General features: G+C 34.1%; 2 protein-coding genes across 3 annotated transcripts; both read right to left on the bottom strand.

Moving 5' to 3' along the window:
* Window positions 1–3,248: 3,248 nt before the first annotated feature.
* LOC121243852 lies at window positions 3,249–4,141 on the bottom strand. 2 transcript variants are annotated; one of them, XR_005936309.1, is made up of 2 exons: window positions 3,378–4,130; window positions 3,249–3,346 (listed from the first exon to the last, which is right to left on the bottom strand). XR_005936309.1 is itself a non-coding variant. In XM_041141919.1 (2 exons), the coding sequence occupies exons 1-2, from the start codon at window positions 4,086–4,088 to the stop codon at window positions 3,526–3,528; spliced, it is 354 nt and encodes a 117-aa protein (XP_040997853.1). In that variant the 5' UTR covers window positions 4,089–4,141; the 3' UTR covers window positions 3,380–3,525. The 2 variants fall into 2 exon arrangements, 1 of the variants encoding a protein (XP_040997853.1); XM_041141919.1 differs by lacking the exon at window positions 3,249–3,346 and having other exon boundaries at window positions 3,380–3,621; window positions 3,831–4,141.
* Window positions 4,142–13,118: 8,977 nt separating this feature from the next.
* LOC121244122 lies at window positions 13,119–13,538 on the bottom strand. The gene has a single exon (XM_041142170.1). The coding sequence runs from the start codon at window positions 13,536–13,538 to the stop codon at window positions 13,119–13,121; it is 420 nt and encodes a 139-aa protein (XP_040998104.1).
* Window positions 13,539–17,505: the final 3,967 nt, after the last annotated feature.

Below are 17,505 nucleotides of genomic sequence, written 5' to 3'. Positions count from 1 at the left end.
ATCATAGCTTTTCAAATCACACATGAGCATGAATGCAATGCACGAAAACTCAGTTTTCTTTACAAAAATGATCATGCATGAAATAATGATATGAACATGCACCAACACTGATCCAACATCCATCCAGAACCAATCCCAACAAATCCAATCAAAACAACTCATCAACAACCAAACCAATCAAACCAAACCAACCAAACAACTCCAATCACAAATCCATCCGACCCCCGAACTCCTCGGACTCAGTTCGGCATGCCAAATAAATACAGTGAAATGGGTTAGTGCAAAAATACATTTAAATTACAAAAGTTTTTTGGAGAAATACTTACAGCACTATATAGCAATTTCCGAAGGATCACGAAGTTGAAAAAGGCGACGTCTAAGCAACACCACAGTGTGAAATACACTGTGGCCGTGGGTCACAATAACCAACTTTTCAACGGGTGCAAACGAAGACTCAAGACTCAAGATTGATAGGGTAGGGCCTAGGGAGGTCGGTGAAGCTAGTGGTAGTGGTGGTTGGCCGTGGGTGGCGGCGCAAGGGGTGTTTTTAGGCCAAAAATATCCACGAAAATGGAGTTGGATGTGCTTCACCGGTGAAGGTCGGAGTTGGGGTTGGGTCCATTGGGTTGCTAGGAGGTCGAGGATGATGTGGTGAAGAGATGGTGGCCGGAGGTGGCGCGACGGCGGCGCGCGAGCACAAAGAACGCCGCGGCTTGGAGAGGTTCGTGGTGGCTAACGGCGGCGATGGAGGAGCTGTAAATGGAGGGGGGTGATCGCCGGCGGCAGGGGGAGCAGAGGAGCCGAGCGGTGTCAACCACTGCCGGTGCAAGGCGGCGGGCTGGAGGAGAAACGAACGCACGGCGATAGAGAGAGAGAGAGAGAAGAACTCGCGCGCGAGAAGGAAAACCAGGAGGAGAAAAAGAAAAGAAAAAAAAAAAGAAGAAAGGAAAAAAAAAAGGAAAAGAAAAATATAAGGAAAAGAAATGAGGTCTAATACTTATAACTTGGGTCACGAAAATGATCCAACGGAAACGATTTTAAAACAGCTAGTGAAATAAAATATTTCAAACACAGTGATTAACATGAAATTAAATAATTAAACCCAATAATAAGTTAATTTAATTCGAGAAGAAATTTAAACACATAACAATAATTAATTTAAAGAAAGCACTTCGAAAATAATTTTCGTAAACTAAAAATCATTAAAATAACCCAATTAAAAATCCAATAATTTTAAAATAAGAGAATAAAATTTTGAATCCATAAAAATAATTCTTTTAGTAAAAATACACTAAAATACGGGATGTTACACATGATATATATATAGTATTTTATCTTATAATTGGTTCATTAATCAGATTAAAAGGGTGTTGAGCACCTTCAAGCCGTTTATTCACTGAAAATTGTTAATTTAATAATTTGTGATCTCGAATTATTAATGTAAAATAATGCATGAAAATGTTTGTCTACTACAGCCGTTACTTTCATGAGTTACCCTTTTGGGACTATTAAAGAAAAATATGATTTAGACGGCCAATTTATCTATAAGTTCATCCATGGAGGCAACTCTAGTTGTAAAAGTAAAAGTAGAATGAGGAACGCTTCTGGTCGGAGACACCTATAATGTGGTTTTATTGGAGACCAATAGAGAGGTGACACGTAAGCCTTCTTCAATTGTGGTAGTGGGGACGCATACAAGGGATCTATGAGTTTCTCCTTCGATTACTCACGAAAATCAAACTCCCAAACAAATCGCTCGACTCTCCCTCTCTCTCCTTCGATCTCTCACGGGAAATGTTCAAATACTAAAGAAGAGATGTGATGTTGTCACCGCTGCTGCCATAACTGTTGGTGTCATCCTCCTATACCAAAATCTGAATATTTTCGCAATTATATATGCATAGTTCCTTTAGAGTTAGAGGCAACTGGCCTTTAGCAACCAACGAAATTTGGACAACCAGAAACCTCCAGAAAACGAAGACATGGGAGATGTGGAAATGATCCCACCGCATTCGACCACAAATGCGCAAGTTCCTTGCATTTAATAACTTGTAATTTTTGTACATTTGCCAGCCCACCCAATGTAATTAACACTTTCATTTGAGACTCAAATTCTGGAATTGTTGAAATATGCTCAAATTTTAGCGAGCTAAAATCAACTTTTCTTCCGCACACGAACCCTTCTGATCCCTCAAATTTTATTTTGCATTGATCTGGAAAGCTCAAAATTGAGACCACTAAATTCCAACATCTATCTATCTCAACCTTTTCAAGTGAAGGAAGGTGGTTTGGTAAATTTCCCAACAGCTTGGGAAAATTTTTAATAGAGAGCTCACGTAAGTTTGAGAATGCTTCACAAGGACTCCAGTTCTCCAACTCCCCCATATTCTTGAAATTCAAAGTCTCCAAGGATCTAAAAGGTTGTGACGAACCATCCCCACAAATTTCAAGACCAATACTCTTCACGCTAGCCATCCCCTCGATTGAAAGGACTATGAGTGATGGAAGTTTCCACAATGGTGGCAATGATGTGCACTTTTTACAATTTTCAATAGTCAAGAACACCACTTTAGGAAGCGAAATACGGTTTAACCAGGTTGGAAATCGAGAGAGTGAGAGAATAGAGAGAATCTGGGTGGCTTCGATGAGAGGTAGCGAGGGCTTGGTTTTGTCTTTCGAGAGAGAGTAGAGGTATTGATGAGCATCTGGGTGGAAGAAGAAGAAGAAGAAGAAGTAGTAGTAGTAGTAGATAGAAGAAGAAAAAGACGAAAAAGAAGAAATTGAACTTTTGATTCAGATTTTACCTGCCTTAGAGCATTTCTAATGGTTATTTTATCTTATCCTTCAAAATACATTACCAAAACTAACTTTTCTATTTTACATAATGATTTTTAGAATAAGTCATACATAAGCTTATCTAGTTTTCTCTATATCATTTAAATATAATTTTTTTGATATCTTTTATTCATTCCAAATATTTCTTCTAACTACCAATATAATGAATTTGCAAATGAGAGAGAAAATAATTAAAAATGTTTTAGAGTTATGAACAATATTCTCTACATCTAGAGGATTACTGTAGCAAAATGTAAAATAAAGATCAAAATACAAAATCTATTAGAAGAATCTTTTGATAAACTTTCTCTATATTTTACAGAATAATATATTTTACACGAACCATTGTGAATACTCTTACAAGTGCATACTCCACACAATACAAACCCCCCATCCCCCCCCCCCCCCCCCCCGGGGTTCTACTAACTAATGGGTCAGATGTCAACTTAACCAGACAAAGAAATGATACAGTTCAAACAACTCTATTAAATAGTAAAAGAGCCTCGGCCTGACTTGAGAATAACATTCAAATAAATGAAATGGGACTGAGGCCGAAGACTAAACCTTTATTACTTACACCCAAGCCCACAATGCCTTGGTCCACTACTGTGATGTCCTCAACTGTCACAGAGAATAACCTTAAGTGCAGTACGCCCTCTATTGATGAGTTTGATAATCCAAGTTGATAATCTACGCCACGCCCTCTTTAAATAGTACATCGTAGACAACGTTACAAGTGGAAGAAAAAATGCAACGGCGACGAGTGTTTCGTTTAGACAAGCAGCACTGCGAAGTTTTAAGGAGGCAGTTGAAATACCGTATGTAGCGGAAAATGAGACTAAGCCAATCCATATCTGTATAAAAAAGGGGAATCCGGATACAAGATACCCAATGACGTAGATGGATGAAGAAAATGCTAGCGTATTAAAGAAAAAGAAAACTTTGCAATTGTGGGGGTAAGAACCCAAAATTGCGGTGCCAGCTTCCTGATTTACCCCATGGTCGTTCTTGGTGTCTTGCCAAACCCCACCGGGAGGGTTGAGTCCAGCTTGGAAGGTAGCGGCAGCAATCAGTGCCAACACCACTAAAAGTGCATTTCGTACATCATTGGCAGAATCTCGTTCTGGCTTATATTTGAAGTATGAATCCAAATCAATATCTGCGGACTTTTGATCAGGCTGGATAAGCCGCTCGATGGGCTGGGCATCCATTTCAAGCGAGGAAACAGCTGGTTGGTTGGGTTGGGTAGACATCTCTAGTACTAGGCAAGTAGCAAGTAGCAAATAGCAAGCTAAGACGCGCAAGGTAAAGCTTTAAATAGAGACCTAGCCTACCTCTGGTGTGGCGTAATTGGTTAAATTAGTGGCTGCAAAAAAGTTGATTATCCAGCTTTGCGAGTCATCATCTACACATATTATACATTATATTTTATTTATTTATTTGATTTTATTCTTCTTAAACTAATTAAATTATTCACTCATCATCTATATAGTACATATTTGATAAAAAAAAAAAAAAGTGATATGTGATGTGTGAATATGATGAATAGAATTTTTCATCCACCATATATATTATTATTGATTATTCAAGCAAAAATATTTAATATATCCTGCATGTTAAAGTCTTTGGAATTTATTAGGAGAAAGATATTTATAATTTTAGAGTGCGTAAGCAGCGCACAATATATTCTTTTAAAAAAGTAAGTAAATATGTAATTTATATGAAAAAAAATATTTTTTAAATAATAAATCTCATTCTCCTTCAAAAGAATTGTACAACGCTTGTACATTCCTCGGCAACTAAATCTAACATTACTCTTTAATTAATATTTGGTTCACGCGTCATCTTGCTAATTACTGTCAAAATCCATTGCGCGTTGGCTATGGCCGTGCCTTCTGATCATATTCTCAAAATACCTATATCTACAGCTAGCTGTGGCAACCTCGATCCGGGGGACTTGTCTATATGCATGTCTTCCAAGCCAACACTTTCTATGATGAGAAACTAATGGGAATAGTTCGGTGCACTGTGTAAGGGAAAATAGCCTGCGTAATGCATGGCTTGTTCTTTACTTAAATAATGTTTTACATCAAGAAAAACATAGTACATCAAGAGACCTACTAGCTTTACAGAAAGTAAATAAGAAAATGAACACAAAAAATAAGAACATATATGCTATTTACACACTAGTGCGAGAATCATGCACTGCTATGGTAAGATTATAACAACCATTCACGGAGAAATATTAGCAGCCATTGATAGAGAAATATCAGCAACAAATCAGGGATATGTCTCTTCACACTGACCTTTAATTTGGTTGTTGAAAGTTCCTGATTATATTGAGACCTAGCTTGTTTTCTTTGTTAGAGAGTTAAGGTCTCAAAACAAATCATACGCCCTGCAGCACTACTGCTACTAAATTGCATGGAGTTTCAGGCTGTGTATAATATATATGCTTCCCCTTAATTAGTAGCTAGCTAGAGAAATATTTGATCTGTTATGAGAAAACGAAAGGAAATTATGGAAGAAAATGTTGTAAACCAGAAGATCATGAGTACTTTTGAACTTCAGAGGAAGTGAAGATCATATGCCCGAGTTCTTAATTATTTTGCATGTTTCTCCATTATCTTCATCGGTTGCACTTGCATCAACTTTAATTTCTCTTCTTTTTTTTTTAATTTTTTTTTACCACACAGACATATTTTAAATGGTTTTAGAAGTCATTTACTTATATTATAAATTGCCACCCAAAGTATAACGTCCTAGGTGGTGTGACTGAAAATGACAAAATAACATATATCTCAAGATCATGGCTTATCTAGTGGTCGGGATGCGATGCTTGACAATCTCTATTGCATGAATACTTCAAAGTCGAGATATAATTTGCATTCAGTCCGTACTAATAAATCTTGCAATAGAAATATTCTTACCCATCAAATTAGATGTCAAACCCAAATCTATATCAACCATGCAAACATCTTATTTTAGCACTGAGTCATTCAAGAAGTGCCATTTGGCAAGAAATAGTGAATAGTTAAATCAGTAATAGATCATCTATATGCAGCCTCAAACAAGATTCTTGTAAATAGTTTGTATATCAAGTCTCAATTGTAGGCAATCTCAAGATGTTCCTTTTTGTTCACGGACAAATATTTGCTTAAGTTTCATTTGCCTTCACAAAAATGCCTTTAACTTATAGCAAAGTTGTGATATATATAATTGAAAAAGACAAGCTACATTTTTGTAGTTTCCTAGCTAATTGTGTGGTTTATAAATACGTCTCGATAGTCACCATTAATATTGCTTTTAACTGTTTGTCTTTTTTCACGAAAGAGAGATTTGTCTTTTTATAAGATTATTGGCTCCACTTTCCAAACTTGAAACTTCAATGGCCATTTAATGTTTTTTGTCATTATGTCGAAGAACTTTAATTTCCAGCATTAATTTTCTTAGGTAGGAATCTCTAAAGCCAGCCAATGGATCAATTCATGGTCTTGCTAGCCGTAATAGTACAGACATGTTTCTTTCGACCGATTAAGATTATGATTATGACATTATAGAAAATTTAGAATACTGATCAACAGTCAACAACTTTTATATATATATATATATATAATATATAGATATATTTTATTTTTATATTTTATTTTATTCAATTATCCATCATTTCAAATATAGTTATGTAAAGTTATTAACTAATAATTCTAAAATATTACAAAGTATTCTAAAATTATATGTTACACATTAATCTAATTTTATTATAAATTAATTTAAAAATATTACAAATAGCTCTGAATAACATTAATATTAAAAATTACAATACATGAAAAAGGAAATAAAGATGGAAAATATAACAAATCATTTGCAAAGATCAAATTAATGTGTGGCCAATGTGGATTGAGATGGAGCCTTTCAATCTAATAGATCCACCGTCCACGTCCACCATTCTGTAGCGATCATCATCATCATAATTAAGACTGCATATATATTAGAATGACTATATTGTCCAAATTAGAATACAAAAGATCAAAACACATTATTGATTCTTTACCCCATGTATTTGGAAGCTTGTCTCCATCTGTACGTATTTATCCTCAGAAGTTGTTGATCTTTATTTATAGATAACATTATAATATTATAAATTCAAGAATTTATGATAGGCAGTCGAATTAGGTATGAAAGAGAGTCAAGCATTTGGTCTTTCTTCATTCTAGTGGTTTAATTAATATTGCTAACTAGAAGTACGCAGTTGTTTTATTAAAGTCTTTTATTCATGAATATGAAAACCTCTAGAGATTTTTATAACCATCGAGAAATTGTACGTATGTATAGTTATTATACTATGATGTTTCATTAAAATCAATTTTGACAGCACCATGCCACCAATGCAATTTTCTTTTTTTGTTTTTTAAAAAAAAAGTCATTAGAAGAAATAACTTGCGGAGATTTATTGCTTGTCGGGAATAAAATTGCCGCAATAAGATAGCAATTATGGCGATTTGTTTGTCAATGCGGCCTCCAAACATAAACTTTTTTAAAATACTTTTTGCAACGATTTTAATCCAAAGGCGGTGAAAAAGAATCACCAAAAAAGGCCTAAAACATGTTGCAATGGAAACTTTTGCTGGAATTGCATTTTTAATGGAAGAGTCATTTCCGGTAAATTCTTAAGCTTTTGTGATGATATATATCACTGTAATTGACAAGAAATGGTGAATAATTAGAACAGATCTATATACGGCCTCAAACAAGATTCTTGTAAATACTTTGTATATCAAGTCTCAGTTGTTGGCAATCTCATGTACCTTTGTGTTCACGAACAGATATTTGTTTAAGTTTCATTTGCCTTTACAAAAATGCCTTCAATTTATAGCAAAGTTGTGATATATATAATTGGAAAAGAGATCAAGTGACATTTTTGTAATTTCCTAATTGCGTGCTTAATTTATAAATACGTCTCACTAGTCACCATTAGTATTTGTTTTTTACTGTTGTCTTTTTTCACGAAAGAGAGATTTATAAGATTATTGGCTCTACTTTCCAAACTCGAAACTTCAATTTCCATTTATTTATTTATTATTTTTGTCATTATGTCGAAGAACTTTAATCTCTAGCATTAATTTTCTTAGGTAGGTGAAGAAGCCAATGGATCAATTGATGGTCCTGCCAGCCGCCGTAATATAGGCGGCATTCTTTCATGACTTACTTTCCAAACTCGAAACTTCAATTTCCATTTATTTATTTATTATTTTTGTCATTATGTCGAAGAACTTTAATTTCTAGCATTAATTTTCTTAGGTAGGTGAAGAAGCCAATGGATCAATTGATGGTACTGCCAGCCGCCGTAATATAGGCGGCATTCTTTCATGACTTACTTTCCAAACTCGAAACTTCAATTTCCATTTATTTATTTATTATTTTTGTCATTATGTCGAAGAACTTTAATTTCTAGCATTAATTTTCTTAGGTAGGTGAAGAAGCCAATGGATCAATTGATGGTACTGCCAGCCGCCGTAATATAGGCGGCATTCTTTCATGACTATGACCGATTAAGATTGGTTATGACATTATAGAAAATTTAGAATTGGTAGGAATCGGTGAAGCGAATGGATCAATTAATGGAAAAAATATTTATTACTTTAATATTTTGGACCTCTTTAACAATATATTATTATAATTAAGCATGCCAACGCTTGTTTATGCATTCGAACAAGCTACTCATCTTTCGAACATTTATGCTCCGTTCGAATAGGGTTAAGAAAATCCTGACCAATTTTAATTTAATTTCTAACAAATTATATATTCGAATGCATAAATATGGTGTTCGAACGAAATATGTATCGTTCGAACATCTTGCAACCTTCCCACCAGATTTTTCCACCAAATCTCTCTTGTTTGAACAAACAAATTGCAGTTTGAACGATTTTAAACTTTTCCTGACAAAATAAATTACTTACCCGCCCAAATTATTATTCGAACAGATTATACACCACTCGAACAGACATTAATTCCCTATTCAAACAAATTTTTTGTCGTTCGAACGATTTTGACTTTTTGATACACTACAACAGAATTTGGCTTTTGTGACGAATGAAACCATCACAAAAAATAAGAAAACCGTCGCAATAACTTTTTTGTGACTCACCACAACCGTCACCTAAAAGGTATCATAGAATTTTTTGTGACGGTTTACTGTTCAACCGTCACAAAACTTTCTTTTGTAATGGTTGAAAGTCTTTCGTGAGATGTAACGTTCGAACGTGACAATTTTTTGTGACAGTTAAAAATCATAACAGAAAGTAACATTTGCATGTATAAACTGATGTTCGAACGTTAACCAGACTGATTAACATTTGCAAGTAAAAAAATTGACGTTCGTTGTTTTTGCTTCACACAAATGATATTTACGTTCGAACGTTAACTCGAATGTTTGAATGTAGCATTCGGATGTTAAAGGAGAAGAGTTCGAACGTAAAATTTTTAAAAGTTCGGATGTTAGTCTGTCGTTGGCACATATCTATTCTAATCATTCGAATGCTTAGATTGTTTGTGCGTTATACGCCTTGTAGTAGTACTACTGCTACTAAATTGCATGGAGTTTCAAGCTGTGAATATATATATGCTTCCCTTTAATTAGTAGCTAGCTAGAGAAATATTTGATCTGTTATGAGAAAATGAAAGGAATTTATTGAAGAAAAATGTTGTAAACCAGACGATCATGAGTACTTTTGAACTTCAAGAAAGTGAAGATCATATGCCCGAGTTCTTAATTATTTTGCATGTTTCTCCATTTTCTTCATCGGTTGCACTTGCATCAACTTTAATTTGTGCTGCTCTTCAGCGTTGATTTTATCTTCTTTTTTACCCACACAGACATATTTTAAATGGTTTTAGAAGTCAGTTACTTATATTATAAGCCACCCAAAGTATAACACCCTAGGTGGTGTGACTGGAAAAGACAAAATAACATATATCTTAAGATCATGCATGGCCGCTATCTAGTGGTCGGGATGTGATGCTTGACCATCTCTATGGCATGAATACTTCAAAGTCGAGATATTTGCATGCAGTCCCGTACTAATAAATCTTGTAATAGAAATATTTTTACCCATCAAATTAGACGAACCCAAATCTACATCAACCATGCAAACATCTTATGAATTTAGCACTGAAAAAGGTTAAGTCATTCAAGAAGTGCCATTTGGCATGAAATGGTGAATAATTGGAGTAGATTAGGACCAATCATTCGGGTTTCGGCTCAGGGACCGAATTATACCCAGACCGGAACCCGGATTTTAAACCCAGGCTGGGTTAATCCAGATTTAAAATTCAGCCCGGATGAACAATCCAATAGTAGATCTATATACAGCCTCAAACAAGATTCTTGTAAATAGTTTGTACAAGTCTCAATTGTTGGCAATCTCATGTACTTTTGTGTTCACGAACAGATATTTATTTAAGTTTCATTTGCCTTTACAAAAATGCCTTTAATTTATAGCAAAGTTTTGATATAATTGAAAAAGAGATCAAGTTACATTTTTGTAGTTTCCTAATTGCGTGGTTTATAAATACTTCTCGCTAGTCACCATTGATATTACTTTTAACTGTTTGTCTTTTTTCACGAAAGAGAGATTTATAAGGTTATTGGCTCCACTTTCCAAACTCAAAACTTCAATTGTCATTTAATTTTTTAATTTGTCATTATGTCGAAGAACTTTAATTTCCAGCAAGGGTGGAATTTTCTTAGGTAGTTATCACTGAAGCAAATGGATCAATTATTGCTGGTCCTGCTGGTAATACAGACGGATTTCTTTCATGACTATGACCGATCAAGATTATGATTATGGCATTATATATAGAAAATTCAGAATACTCAACAGTCAACAACATATATATATATACACACACACATATATATATATATATAATATATGCATATATATTATTTTTATATTTTATTTTATTAAATTATCCATCATTTCAAATATAGTTCTGTAAAGTTGTTAACTAATTATAATTCTAAAATATTACAAAGTATTCTAAAATTATATATTACACATTAATCTAAATTCATTATAAATTAATTTAAAAATATTACAAATAGTTCTGAATAAAGGAAGTAAAGACGGAAAATATAACAAATCATTTTCAAAGATCAAATTAATGTGTGGCCAATGTGGATTGTGATGGAGCCTTTCAATCTAATTATAAAATATCCACGTCCACCATTATGTATTTGGAAGCTTGTCTTCATCTGTACGTATTTATCCTTGGAATTTCTTGATCTTTATTTATAGATAACATTATAATATAAATTCAAGACTTAATTATGATAGACAGTCGAATTAGGTATATATTAAAAGAGAGTCAAGCATTTGGTCTTTCTTCATTCTAGTGGTTTAAATAATATTGCTAACTAAGTACGCAGTTGTTTTATTAAAGTCTTTTATTCACGTGGTTTAGCTGTTTCAAGCATTTGGTCTTTCCTCATTCTAATGGTTTAATTATTCACGTGGTTTAGCTGTTTTATTGGAGAAAGGAAATTGAGTTTATAATTTTAATTGTTGAAAGTTTATGTGGTTTATTCACTGCAGTCAGAATATCGTCTCTTTTTTCTCCTTTGGGATTAATGAACTTAGTACATGTACTATTAATCATGTATTTAGCATATCATTCTTGTGAGGTCAAGGAAATTTCATCTCATCATCAAGATTGATGAGCACAAGTGAACTTGAGTAATATGCAAAATCTTTCATTTTATTTAATTCGTCTTTTCAAAGTATGAGGTTCTCTTTCATCTATGTTTGTTTTCAAACTTTGTAGAAAGTTTCGGCCTCTTATTAAATTCAAACGTGATCGCAAGACTGACACCATTTTTAAGGTTCTTGAGGAGCTGATGTTTAAGGGTGGATATTTGTTCAAGAAAATGCCAACAAATTCTTTAAGTTGCTGGAGAGTTGAGTCATCAGAAGAGGGGCTCTTGAAGTTTAAACCTTATGTAAATACTAAATATAATAATTTGGGGTGGCTTTCACAACTTTATAGTGAACAAAAAAAGAAAATAGATAATAATAAGTGATAACAGGGATGAGAATTGAGAAACAAGAGGGTTCCTCAGGATCTGGTGATGTGAACAATTTTGAATTGTATGATCTTGTTTATTTTGGTTTTCAATTTGAGCAATTTCCATAGATGTTTGCTGATATTATGTTTTATGCTATTGTGCCTTGAGTTCTTTACTAATGATTAATCTTATATACTCTTTCAATTTTTTTGTTGATTGTGAACTAACACTGAATTACAAAAATTTTGTGCCACATGCAAGGAGTCACAATTTGTTTGATGTTTGGACACATTATTTTCACAAATTTTTTTCTTTCTAACTAGGCAAACGTGCCTTGCACGTTAAACCACTACTCATTCTGTTTGAGAGAGAGAGTGATCCATATTGACTACTTATTTTTCTCTTTTCATTCCAATGATCATATAAGTATACTAATACTGTAACGCACCAGAAAGATTTGAAAGAATAATCTCACTTCGAAGGTGAGGACCTCCAGGAAGAAGAAGAAGTAGATAGAAGAAGAAAAAGAAGAAGAAGAAGAAATTGAATTTTTGATTCAGATTTTACATGCCGTAGAGCATTCCTAATGGTTACTTTATCCTATTCTTCAAAATACATTACCAAAATCCACTTTTTCTTTTTTACATACCGATTTTTATAATAAGTCATACATAAGCTTATCTATTTTTTCTCTATATCATTTAAATATTCTTTTTTTAATATTTTTTATTCATTTCAAATATTTCTTCTAACTACCAATATAATGAATTTGCAAAGGAGAGAGAAAATAATTAAAAATGTTTTAGAGTTATGAACAATATTCTCTACATCTACAGGATCACTATTGCAAAATATAAAATAAAGATCAAAATACAAAATCTATTAGAATAGTCTTTTGATAAACTTTCTTTATATTTTACAGACAAATATGTTTTACATGAGCTACTGTGAATGCTCTTACAACTACAAATACTGACACTCCTATGGACTTCTACTAACCAATGGGCCAGAGGTCAACTTAACCAGACAAAGAAATGGTACAGTTCAAACAACTCTATTAAATAGTAAAGGAGCCTCGGCCTGACATGAGAATAACATTCAAATAAAAAGAAATGCCCATAGGCCCACACACAACTAAAGAACTGAGGCCAACAACTAAACCTTTATTGCTTAAATAACCGATCCGGTCATGTTCTTGAAGTGCAGTACGCCACGCCCTCTATTGATCAGTTGATTGATGAGTTGATAATTTACGCCACGCCCTCTTTAAAGGGTACCTCGCAAACAACGTTACAAGTGGAAGCAAAAATGCAACGGTGACGAGTAGTTCGTTTAGACAAGCAGCACCGCGAAGGTGTAAGGAGGCAGTTGAAATACCGTATGTAGTGGAAAATGAGGCTAAGCCAATCCATATCTCTACATAAAAGGGGAATCGGTATACAAGATACCCAATGACGTAGATGGACAAAGAAAATGCTAGCGTATTAAAGAAAAAGAAAACTTTGCAATTATGGGAGTAAGAACCCAAAATTGCGGTGCCAGCTTCCTGATTTACCCCATGGTCGTTCTTGTTGTCTTGCCAAACCCCACCGGGAGGGTTGAGTCCAGATTGGAAGGTAGCTGCAGCAATCAGTGCCATCACCACTAGAAGTGCACTTCGTACATCACTGGCGGAATCTCATTCTGGCTTATATTGGAAGTATGAAACCCAACCATCTCTGGACGTTTGATCAGGCTGGATAGGCCGCATGATGGGTGGCTGGGCATCCATTTCTAACGAGGAAACAGCCGGTTGGTTGGGTTGGGTTGACATCTGTAGTACTAGGCATGTAGCAAATAGCAAGCTTACAAGGCGCGCGGAACATTTAAATGGAGACCTCGTCTAGTTTGTTTTCAGAAATGAGATAAGTTGAGATAAAAATTAAAAGTTAAATAAAATATTATTAAAATATTATTTTTATTTTGAGATTTGAAAAAGTTGAATTATTTATTTTATTTTATACAAGAATTTGAAAAAATTTTAATGATCAGATGAAATAAAATTAGATGAAAAATTTTGTGAAAATAAACGAGACCCTAGCCTACCTTTGGTGTGGAATCTTTGGGTTTGAAGAATTTGTGAACCCAGGGTCTAGGATTTTAGAAAAGTGAGTTAAGGTTTGTAGATTGAAGTACTATGGCTCCAAGAGATTGAATTTTGATTGAAGTCAAGCACTTTTTGGTAATTGAGATTTAAGTGTTTATTGCTTCTTGCTTGAGCAAAAAACTGTCTTCTCTGTCTCTGTCAGGTGTCCTCTCTCAGTCCACCATTCTCGGCATCCATGGCATCTCTTCCGTAATAGCTATCTTCCTCGTCTCGCTTCTCTCTGGTTTGTTTCTTTTTCACCTCTTAAAGTCTACTTTTTACTAAATCTGTGTTCTCTCCCGTTCATTTATAATTGTTTATGTTTACAAAACAGAGCAATCACAAAAAAAAAAACCATTATATTTATGAAATCCACCTTCCATGTCAAAGCTGAAGGAAGAAATTTTATTGTTTGAACCACTGCACATACCCAGACCCTGTAAAATTCAAACAAAAGTCAATTCAAATTTCTACTTTATTCTACTATCTTTTTAAAGTAAACCCTTTAACCAAATCCTAGGTTATACAGAGTTTAAAACCCAACAAATTCGTCTAATAATCAAAAGAACAACACTAAGGTTTTGCCTACGGTTCATATTTTTCCTCTTAGGTTATATTAATTAGCAACAAATGTGTCATTTTGCTAATTAGCTATTCACTGTCAAGATAGCTAACAAAAAGAGAATACGTTATTATTGGAATATAAGAGGGATTGGTCTTTTGCCGTTTATTCTTTACCTGATTTGGTTCAATAAAGTTAATGTCAGGGATAAATATTCAAACATGAAGAAAGGGGAGAAACAGCTTTATTCCTGTTGTTACATGCATCAAATCAAATATTAATGTTTTAATAAGTGCTAGATCCGCCTTTGTAATAGTCCAATAGATGAGCTTGGAGCCCCCATCTCACTTCAAATAATGCTCTGTCAACCAAATTCAATTTAATTCTTTTGTATCTAACCTTGTTAATACAGTTTAGGTAAAAACAAATAGGGAATCTTAGGCTCGTTTGGATAGTGAGATGAGATGATATAATTTTAGATGAATTGAATAAAATATTGTTAGAATATTATTTTTTAATTTGAAAAAGTTAAATTATTTATTATATTTTGTATGAGAATTTGAAAATTTTATAATGATGATATGAGATGAGTTGAGTTGAGAGTATTTCTTATCCAAACGGGCAATGTCTATGCCCCTACCCTCTACAAACCCTAAAATAATGGTCGGATGTTTGTCTTTGAAAATAAATAAATAACTAAACCATTACTTTTAAAGAAGGAACCAAGGACCAATCCTGTTTTGAGGTGTATTGTTGTATCCAATTTGACTATTTGCCTCTCTTTATAACGAAAATAGATAGTGAAAAGATATTCCCTTGTCCCATGACCCCATCCATTAAAAGGCTATTTTGCCTTACCCATGTAACTCCGGTAACTCAAATGTTTAGCTGCTTCTACTTTTAATTAAAAACACAATCATATGGGCAAGCCCCACTGTCCAAAGTGGCTGCAGATTTCCCGTGCATGTCAATGCTTTTCCTACTTGCATTTAAATTTCATCTGGGTGTCATTTCCCATAAGCATGCTGTCAATTTGCACTTTCTCCCCCTTTCAATGCATACTTTTTCATGTCTTTTAGTGGCAATAAAATTAATTTATTGACTACTGCCAAATAAAGAAGCTGGTTTATCAATTCATATGATATGGTATTCTCGACGTAAAGTAACGAGTAGGGGTGTAAAATTTTTCCACCACTCAAGAAAACTGAGGCATTTCCAGACCGGACCGATTAGGTTACGTTTGGGTAGTAAGGTGATCTCAGATATTTTATGAATAATAGTAAAAAAATAATGATAGAATAGTAAATAATAGTAAATAATAATAAAAAATAGATAAAAAAATAATAAAAAAATAATAACTAGTCCACTGCTGAAACTAGCCTAAGAGGCCCGATCATTGTGGTGCGCGCTCTTTTTTAAAATTGGCTACAGGTTAAAGTGACTACTTTGTTCTTAACAAGCTGCTGCCCTTCCCAATTCATTTCCTGAAATATTTTCTCTTGGTTAACGGAAGTGGGAAAGATAAACTCGGAGAGAAATCTACTAGAGTAGAATCCATAAACAGATAGATGCAAGTTGGTGTGTGAGATATCCAAGTTGGTCAGTAGAGGGCAGCGGCATTTGTTTGCCCAGTTGCCTCTTATTTGACTTCTTTTTTGTTATAGAACATATCTACACCCTTCTTGAACGGGGACGAATTCTTCATGGTTCATTTTCGTGGGCACTGACTACTTCATTTTCGTGGTTCTGTTTGTGATCGACTCTTTTGGGTGTCCGGTAGTGCTTTATATTTCTCTCTCTTTCTCATGGAAAATGCAATACAATTTGTTGCATGAATTTTTATTTCTTATGAGGTTTGCATCTATACAGTGATTCTAATTTTTATATATCAATTGTATTTGTTTTAGTTTTAATTATTTACATGGATGATTGTCTTGAGTGTTTGTAATTGTAAGATTAAAGAAAGTAATGCAAACACAGAAATGCAGACTATATTGGAGTAGATTTCAATAATCTACCTACTGAAAGATTCATGCATTTATAGAGTTGTAGTTACAAAAGAATTCAGCTTTACAAGGATATCCAACAACTTATCTTAAGAGACATTACAATTCAAATTTCAAGTATTTAAAATTCTATTTTGACATTGCTGCACATTCGGCAACTGATCTGATATATTTAAAATTCTGTTTTGACATTGCTGCACATTCGGCAACTGATCTGATACTGCTACATAATCGGTGATGCTAACACCCCCTGCAAACTGATGGGTAGCGAGTAGATCATCAGTTTGGATCTCAAGAATTTAAACCTTAAGGCCGTATGTCCCTTAGTAAACACATCTGCAACCTGGTCCTCTGTGGAAATATGACAAACTTGAACTTCTTTGTTCACAACTTTATCTCTTACAAAGTGACAATCCACTTCTATATGTTTTGTTCTAGCATGAAAGACTGGACTAGAAGCTAAGGCAACTGCTCCTATATTATCACACCAAATCACTGGACACTTAGCAAGAGTAATTTGTAATTCTCGAAATAGCATACGCATCCAGTAGAGCTCAGCAATAGCTAACGCTAGTGATCTATACTTTGCTTCTGTACTTGAACGAGAGACCACATTTTGTTTTTTAGCACTCCAAGAAATCAAGTTGTTACCTAGAAAAATACCATATCCATTGTTGTTACGTCTATCATCCGGACTGCCCGTCCAATCGGAGTCACAATATGCATTCAATTCAATCGCTGATGGTGTATAATAAAGACCATAATCAGCCGTCCCTTTTAGATATCGTAGAATACGTTTGAGAGCTGTCCAATGACCTTCACGTGGGCTATGCATCAATTGGCATAGTTGGTTGACAATATAGGAAATATCTGGTCTGGAAATAGTGCAATATTGAAGTGCTCCAACAATCAT

The sequence above is a fragment of the Juglans microcarpa x Juglans regia genome, chromosome 8S (assembly GCF_004785595.1).
Source record: "Juglans microcarpa x Juglans regia isolate MS1-56 chromosome 8S, Jm3101_v1.0, whole genome shotgun sequence".
Classification (NCBI taxonomy): Eukaryota; Viridiplantae; Streptophyta; class Magnoliopsida; order Fagales; family Juglandaceae; genus Juglans; species Juglans microcarpa x Juglans regia.
Note: the sequence above shows the minus strand (reverse complement) of the source record. Positions and strands in the feature narration are given on the sequence as shown.

What these genes read in the sequence shown, in the direction of transcription:
- LOC121244122 (XM_041142170.1), bottom strand. Translation starts at nt 13,538, where the DNA reads ATGGCACTGATTGCTGCAGCTACCTTCCAATCTGGACTCAACCCTCCC.
- LOC121243852 (XM_041141919.1), bottom strand. Translation starts at nt 4,088, where the DNA reads ATGTCTACCCAACCCAACCAACCAGCTGTTTCCTCGCTTGAAATGGAT. An exon ending in ACACCAAGAACGACCATGGG is followed by an intron (nt 3,622 to 3,830) that starts GTAAATCAGGAA and finishes AAAACTTCGCAG; the next exon opens with TGCTGCTTGTCTAAACGAAA.